The sequence below is a fragment of the Leptosomus discolor genome, chromosome Z (assembly GCF_034619465.1).
Source record: "Leptosomus discolor isolate bLepDis1 chromosome Z, bLepDis1.hap2, whole genome shotgun sequence".
NCBI lineage: Eukaryota > Metazoa > Chordata > Aves > Leptosomiformes > Leptosomidae > Leptosomus > Leptosomus discolor.
The window spans coordinates 83,155,253-83,162,501 of record NC_141419.1 but is presented as its reverse complement, the minus strand read 5'-3'; the positions used below and the strand labels follow the sequence as shown (position 1 = coordinate 83,162,501).

Sequence of the window (7,249 nt, the reverse complement as noted above, 5' to 3'; positions counted from 1 at the left end):
ATGCCCACGAGCTGCAGCCTATGCTTGGGGCTGGCAGGGAGCTCACTTCCTCCTGTGCCCTCAGCCCCTACCTGCCTGCAGCCAGGAGCAGAGCCCAACAATATGGGTGTAAATAAACAGGACTGCCTGTTTGTGAGGCATGGGCAAGGGGTCTTCCAGAGAGAAATGATTCAGCTGTCTGTGCCTGCTGGGGCAGGCGGGGCTGTCTGATAGGGACAGCGTGATGGTGCTGATATGGACTGGGTGATGCTGGCCAGGACAGGTGCCCTGAGGTGATGCTGGCTGTCACAGACAGGGTGCTGCTGGCTGGTTTGGACAGGGTGACACTGACTGATATGTGCAGGACTATGCAGGCTGGAGCAGATGCCTTAGGGCAATGCTGGCTGGCGCAGATGGACAGTGCTGGCTAGGGTGGACAGGGTGATGCTGGCTAGCACAGACGGGAAGTTGTTGGCTGATATGTGCAGGGTGATGCAGGCTGGGATTGATACCTCAGGGCAGTGCTGGCTGGGTAGGACCGGGTGATGCTGGCTGTACTATGGTGAGGAGACCCCAGTCTGTGGCTGGGGTTGACCCGTGGGAAGTTGGGTGCACATCCCTGAATCAGCATGCCCTGCGCTTCTTGCCCCAGACCCACTGGTGATCTCTGGGTGGGAGAAAGGGATTTCAGGGTCGTTCTCCATGGGTCCAGAGACCCCAAATGGTCTAGAAGGGCACAGACCTGCATGGACCAGCCCTGCAGCGGGTGCAGGGATAGACAGTGATTCAGGACACCCAGCCAGCCCCACTCTCAGTATAGTCTGAGCTCTCACAGACCTGCTCTCCCTGTCTATGTGAGCCTGTTCAGATCTAACTGCTGTCTCCTGCCACGTAAATAGAGGCCAGAATTTCTCCTCTGTCCCTTCCCGCTCCAGTTGCACAGGTCTCTGGACCACCATGGGGCTGGGAGCCAGCCAGGGCTCCCGGCACAGGACTGAAATGGCAAAGAGGACTTAATCCCACCAAGCCATGCAGTGCTGAGCTCCTGGTCAGTGTTTGCCCTTTGCATCCCCCGCTCCAGGCATGGCAACTACTTCGCAGCCAGGGACTGGCTGTGACAGTGGCACAGATCCTGCCAGCTGTCCCGGCTGGGGTCCTGGCAGTATGGTCCCTATGCTGTCCACGGCTGGGTGAGGTGAGACGAGAGGGAGGTGTGGGGTCCATGGTCCTGCAGGGATGCTTTGGGCTGTGGACCATGCTGTCCGCCCCACTGCAGGGGATAACACCCTCTCCCTCCCTGCTGTGCCTCCTCCAGATGCGCAGTTCCATCCCAGGCCTGGGCAGGGTGATGGTGTTCCTCGCGGCAGCCCTGGTGTCAGCCTCCCTCGCCGTCCCCGAGGGCTGGGGAGAGGAAGGTGAGTCCCCCCTCAAACCCTCACGCAGCCCCACTATGTCCCAGGCGTGGGTACGCACGGACGTACCACAGTCAGCGGGTACATGAAACGCAACCCCGTGGCAATGGGTGTCCTCTGGCCAGTGTCCCCCTGTACTGCCCATTGCCAGCCCCAGCTGGGACCAGCCCTTCCCAGTCCCCCATGGTGGTACCTGCATGAAGCAAGACCCCCCCCCCCCGCCCCGCCAGCCAGCACCCAGCTTCCCAAGGCAATACAGCTCCAAGCTGCCCACCTTGATCCCCTGCCCTGGCATGGGGTGGCACAGGGTGCTAACACCCATCTGGGGATGTGTGTGTCCCTCCAGGTGTGCAGTACGGACAGGTGGGGACAGACGTGACCCTGTCGTGCGCCGGTGCCCACACCGGGTAGGTCTTTTCCATGCAAACCAGGGGATTTGTCTGATGAGGTGGTTTACAGGGCAGGCCTGGGGTGACCCCGCTGTACCCATCTTCTAATGCCACCTGCCCGGTTTCTCCTCCCCAGCTCACCGGTGCAATGGAGACGGGCAGGTGCCGCGGTGCTGCCGGAGGGTGCAGCCGCCCAACAGGGAGCCCTGGTGCTGCCACATGCCAGCTTGGCCACCGCGGGAACCTACAGCTGCCACAGCGAGGATGGTGGCCTCCTGCATGCCGTGTCCCTGCGGCTGGGGTGTGAGTAGCGTGTCCACGGGCTGGGGTACAGGAGGTGTGTGGCCCCACCGGGATGGGCCTGCAGTGCCCACACCCCTGGCAGGGCTTTGCCAAGAGGGGACTTTGTGGTGACACAGGGGTCCTTGCATGCCAGCTAGGCTGCAGGATGGGGGACCCCTTGCTTACTGTGGCTTCCTTCTGGACCGTAGACCTGCCGGGAGTCCCCTTTGTATCCTGCAGAGCATCCGACTACGAGAATTTCTCCTGCTCCTGGACCTCCAGTGTGGAGACCTTCCTCCCCACCAGATACATCACCACCTACAGGTGATGTATCCCTACAGGGCACGGGCTGGGGGGTTTACGGGGTGAGCCTTGGGTCCCAGTCAAGGATAACCACCAAATCCTGCTGGTCATCCAGCCCACACCCTGGGTTCACCTCCTGCCGCAAGGACCATGCTGCACCCTGGTCATGTTTTGGTGGTGAGCAGAGCACCAAGCATTTGCTTGCTCCAAGGGGGACCCCCCAGCAGTGTTGGGGGGCCAGCACAGGCAAGCTCCCTCCCCGCCAGCAGCTCTGCCAGCACTAGAGGGGCTATAAAAAAGAAACAGGACATCTGCAAGCCGCCGACCGCTTCGGCATGCTCTGGGATGAAAGGAGCCCTGACAGCATCGCTGCTTCTAATTATCCCAGCAGGCCAAATTAGCGGGTTGCTTTGAAGTCAGCCGGAGCTCATAAAGCGCAGCCCTGCTGAAAGCTGCAGGAGCCAGGGGCTGGGGGGCTTGGCAGGGAGGGGGCTGTGTGGAGCATCAGGGGCTCAGTGGGGGATTTGGGGGCTGTAGGGGGAGGCCAAAGCCAGCTACTGGGGAGCTGCTTCTATAGTGTTTCCATACCTTTGCTGCTGCTGCATGATGAAACTCCAGGCAGGGGAGGGATGTCCTCCAGGGAAGACCCTCCTGGGCACCCCACCATCTCGTTGCCCTGGGAACCCCAGCTCCATCTGCCAGGCTGATGCTGGCAGGGGTGGGCACGGTTTTAGCTCTATCCCCCATGTCGTGTTGCCTGTGTGCATCAATGTGGGAGTGGGGGATCTGCTCTGCAGTGGAGAGACCCCTGTCCCTCTTCTGGGTCATGGTGGAGTTGTCTGCACGCTGTCCCCTCATCCTCACCGTCTGCTTTTCTGTCTCTCTCTGTGGCAGGAAGAAATTGCTGACGGGCGAAGAGAAGCGGAGGTAGGACTGACTCCCACTCCAGTCCTGCTCCCCGGGGACTGGCCCCTGTCCCAAAGGCTCTGCCACTGTCCTCAGCAGGGTCCCCAAAGTGAGGCCTGGGGGTCCCCATGGGGGAGCCAGCTACCTAAGCCTGGGGGCCTGGGGGACAGGTTTGTCCCAAGGAGGGACCTTCCCAGGAGGGACTGTGGGGCTGGGATGGGGGTCCCTTCGGTCATGCTCTGGAGGGGTGTGGGCAGCTGAACCGTGACAGGGGTTGCCTCCTCCACCAGGCTCTTGACATGGGGCTCTCCTCACATGGCCTCTCCTTGGCAGCACCAGGGAAATGCGCACGGTGGGCGGGAGGGACATGTCGCTACCCTGCCTCCCCATCTGCAGGAACAAGAACGGGCACGTGGGGCCATGCCTGCAGGATCCTTCTCACCCCGGCACCTGCACCGTCCACGGGTCAGAGTTCTGGAGCTCCTACCGCCTGAATATCACCGAGGTGAACCCCCTGGGCTCCAGCTTCCGCCTCCTCGATGTCACCATGCAGGCCATCAGTGAGTGCCCATCCATCTGTTGGTCCGTCCCAGTGTCCATTCATCCCCCAGGCATCCAGCCCTGGGTGGCAGCAGGGAACCCAGGGAACTCTGCATGTCAGTCCGGTGTGACAAGGACTCCCTGTCCTCTCCCACGCAGTTAAGCCGGACCCTCCAGAGGGCTTGGTGGTGGAGCCCATACCCCTGGCCCCACGGCGGCTCCATGTGAGCTGGAAGTATCCCTCCTCCTGGCCCAAGGAACCCCACTTCCAGCTCAGGTTTCGGCTCCAGTACCGGCCCATCATCCACCGCTTCTGGTCCGTGGTAAGCAGTGGGCAAGGAAAGGCAAAGCCGGGGTGGGTGCAGGGCCAGGGAGGGCAGGAAGGGATGCCTCCGCCTGCCCTACAGCTCCCCTCTGCCCGGTGCAGGTGGAGACGGTGAACCTGTCTGAGGTGATCACGGATGCCTTTGCTGGGCTGGAGCATGTGGTCCAAGTCAGCGCCAAGGATTTCCTAGATGCGGGGAACTGGAGCGAGTGGAGCGCCGAGGCCCGAGCAACGCCGGTCAGAGGTGCGAGGGGGACAGGCTGCAGCCCCAAGTATCCCTACTGGGTTGCGCCATCCCTCCCCAATCCCCCTCCAGCACCCTGGGTTGCCCCTCTCCAGCCCCTTGCCCACAGCACTCGTTCCCCCAAATATGACCTAGAGCAAGTCTCAGCTCCTTGGATCCCTTAAAGTCGACCCAAAAACTGGTCCCGTGCACCATCCATGGTGGGAAGCAGAGCTGCAAGGGTGCAAAGCATGTCGCAGCCCCACAGCAGGTTGCAGCCGTGCTGCTGCCATTTGGGGATTGTCCCCCACAGCCTCAGAGCAGAGTGGGATTCCCAGAGCACCAGTAACACCCTGGGGCACCCTTGGGCTCAGGAGACCCCTGGGGCACAGGAACACCCTTCTTTGCTCCTCTCTGTGGGTCCCTGGGGTGCTGCCCATGATTTTGGGTGAGCGATTCCCATCCCCTCTGTCCTTCCAGAACCAGCCACCACGGCGAGTGAAGAAACCACTACTGACACCAGCCCAGAGAGCCTGGCCGAGGAGCCCTCCCAGGCTCCCAACCCTGAGCCCATCAGTGAGTAGAGCTGGGAGTGGTGGGCAGGAGTGGGGACAGCTTGCAGGCCCCTGCCTGCCTGGTCACACATGTGGCTGAGGGTAATGGGAAGGTTCTCTTGCCCCATGCCCATGTGTGGCTGCTGTGCTGTGGTGTCCAGAAGCTTGCAATAGGGTCCCCAGGGTGTCAGGGGCTGTGGCATCCCTCAGCTGTGACAGTCTTTCTGTCCCAGACCACAGCGACCCCCTGGAGAAGATGGCCGTCCTGGTGTCCCTCGGGGTCTTCGCCTTCTTTGTACTGGCTGCTGTTCTTGTCATCACCATCCTCATCTGGTAGGTTGGGTTTTGAGCGGGAGGGGTCTGCATGATTGCTGTCCCAATCCCACTCTGGCCCCCAAACCCTCGGCATGGAGTGCCCCGTGTCCCTACAGCCCTACTCTGGAGTCCCTGCCCAAACAGGCTTGACGCCAGCCCCATAAGGTTTATGCTGCCCTTGCCCCCCCTGCCACATCAATGCCTCTTCCCAGCACACCCCACCAGCTTCAATAGTGCCCAGCCTGCCTGGGGTCTTTCTGATTAGCCCACACCCATGAGACCTTTCTCTGTATCCCCCAAAGATGATGCTGCTACTAACATACCCCCAAAGGCTCCTGCCTTGCTGGGGAGTGCGCACAGAGACCTCTCCATATGCATTTTCCCCCCGGGAGTCCTGCATCTGGGCGCTGAACGCTGGTCCTGTCCTTGGGTCCCCTCTCATCCTGTCATGGCTGGGCTCTCCTTGCCGTTCTGTGGCTCTGCTCTTGGTCCCTGTCCCCATCCCAGCCCTGCTCTGTCTTGTGACCAGCTCCTGCTGTAGCCCTGGAGCTGACCTGCTGGAGTGGCTGGGCTTGGCTCAGCTCGTCCTGGCACAGCTGGGCACAGCTGGATGGAGATGCAGAGCAGAATCACCGGAGATGCAGAGCAGAATCTCCAGGGATGCAGGCAGTCCCAGTGCCCAGGGGGGCTGCTCGGGATCCTCAGCTGCCGCTGCTCTGTCCCCAGGCTCCGGGTGAGGAAACATGGCCAGGACAAGACCAAACCCCACAACTTCTTGGTTGCTGCCACCCACTTGAAGGCACTGCCGAGTGAGTCAGGGTGCAGGGCGGGTAATGGGAGGAATGCAGGGGAGGGAGTGCAGAGAAGGGGGCCAGGTCAGTGCCGCCCCCTACCCCCTGCCCTCTCTCTCCATAGAGGCCCAGATCCTGTAGTGATCCCTGGCTGATCCCTGCTTCCTGAACCCGCTCGCCCACGCGTGGGACTTGATGCCACTGCTGGCCCCCAAGGACCCCACGCCTCCTGGGTCGCCCCACGGCCGTGGACATTGCTGAAGCCCCCAGCCCCCTGGGGGTGCAGGATGGACCATAAGGAGAGAGGCTCTGCTCCCAGGAGCTTTGGGCTGCCAGTGCCCACCAGGAGTCAGCTGGAGGCACCTTGGACTCACGGCGATGGGCCAGCCCCACCGCCGGGCGCTGCTAAACACATGGGGATAAAGATGCTGAGCCAGTCCCACTTCACTGCCTAGTGTTGAGGGGGACCATGGGTGCAGGCTCCCAGGGGTGCCGGGCATCGGTGAGCATGGGGTGCTAAGCCCTGCCCGTCACTCCACACCAGCCTCCAGCAGGCAGAAGGGCCCCCTCCCCCCCCCCCCCCCCCCCCAATCCCTCTGCCCCTCTCCCGCGTGCTGTGGCTGGATGGAGCAGTGATGCCAATAAAGGGGATAGCGTTGGCACTGCCCAGGCAAGACCCACTTGCAGATGATGCTGGGCCAGGGGAGGGGTAAGTGGCACTGGGTGAAATGCCAGACTGGAGAGGGTCCTTGCAGGAGGTGCACAGGCAGCAGGGCTGGTCCCCAAACAGGTCAGCCCCCTCCCCAGGTGCCTGGAGGGGCTGAGAGAGACCCCCGGCCCAGCCATTGCTGAATGCCAGAAGAGGATGCAGGCAGCTCCCTGGGACATCTACCCTGCCCTCATCAGCCCAGCAGCAGCAACAGGACCCTCTGCACAGCCCCACTCGCGCAGCATATGGCCCCCTCCCCACGCTTCAACCAGGCCCCTCTAATGGCTTCCATGTGTTGGCACCTCCCGACCCCAGCACTCAGCGCCAGCAGCCCGACAAGATCCAGATGGGGCTGGGTGGAAATTCAGGCAGCGGCGGCGCAGGGAGCAGAGCCAGTGCAGGGTGGGTCCCTGTGCCTGCCCCACCAGGGAGATATGTCACTCCCGGATGGGCCCTGGCGCTGCCCTTGAACCTGGGCTGTGGAGGCAGCCTGGAGGAGGGGGAGCACCCAAAAGGATACT

At 62.3% G+C, this 7,249-nt stretch overlaps 1 protein-coding gene across 1 annotated transcript; it reads left to right on the top strand.

Annotated features, from left to right (window-relative positions):
* Positions 1 to 1,294: 1,294 nt before the first annotated feature.
* IL11RA (interleukin 11 receptor subunit alpha) lies at positions 1,295 to 6,160 on the top strand. Its single transcript, XM_086480180.1, has 12 exons — positions 1,295 to 1,394; positions 1,738 to 1,798; positions 1,917 to 2,083; positions 2,272 to 2,386; positions 3,260 to 3,292; positions 3,668 to 3,831; positions 3,971 to 4,134; positions 4,239 to 4,380; positions 4,840 to 4,935; positions 5,147 to 5,246; positions 5,955 to 6,037; positions 6,144 to 6,160. The coding sequence occupies exons 1-12, from the start codon at positions 1,295 to 1,297 to the stop codon at positions 6,158 to 6,160; spliced, it is 1,242 nt and encodes a 413-aa protein (XP_086336306.1).
* Positions 6,161 to 7,249: the final 1,089 nt, after the last annotated feature.

What these genes read in the sequence shown, in the direction of transcription:
- IL11RA (XM_086480180.1), top strand. Translation starts at nt 1,295, where the DNA reads ATGCGCAGTTCCATCCCAGGCCTGGGCAGGGTGATGGTGTTCCTCGCG. An exon ending in TCCACCGCTTCTGGTCCGTG is followed by an intron (nt 4,135 to 4,238) that starts GTAAGCAGTGGG and finishes TGCCCGGTGCAG; the next exon opens with GTGGAGACGGTGAACCTGTC. An exon ending in GTCATCACCATCCTCATCTG is followed by an intron (nt 5,247 to 5,954) that starts GTAGGTTGGGTT and finishes CTCTGTCCCCAG; the next exon opens with GCTCCGGGTGAGGAAACATG.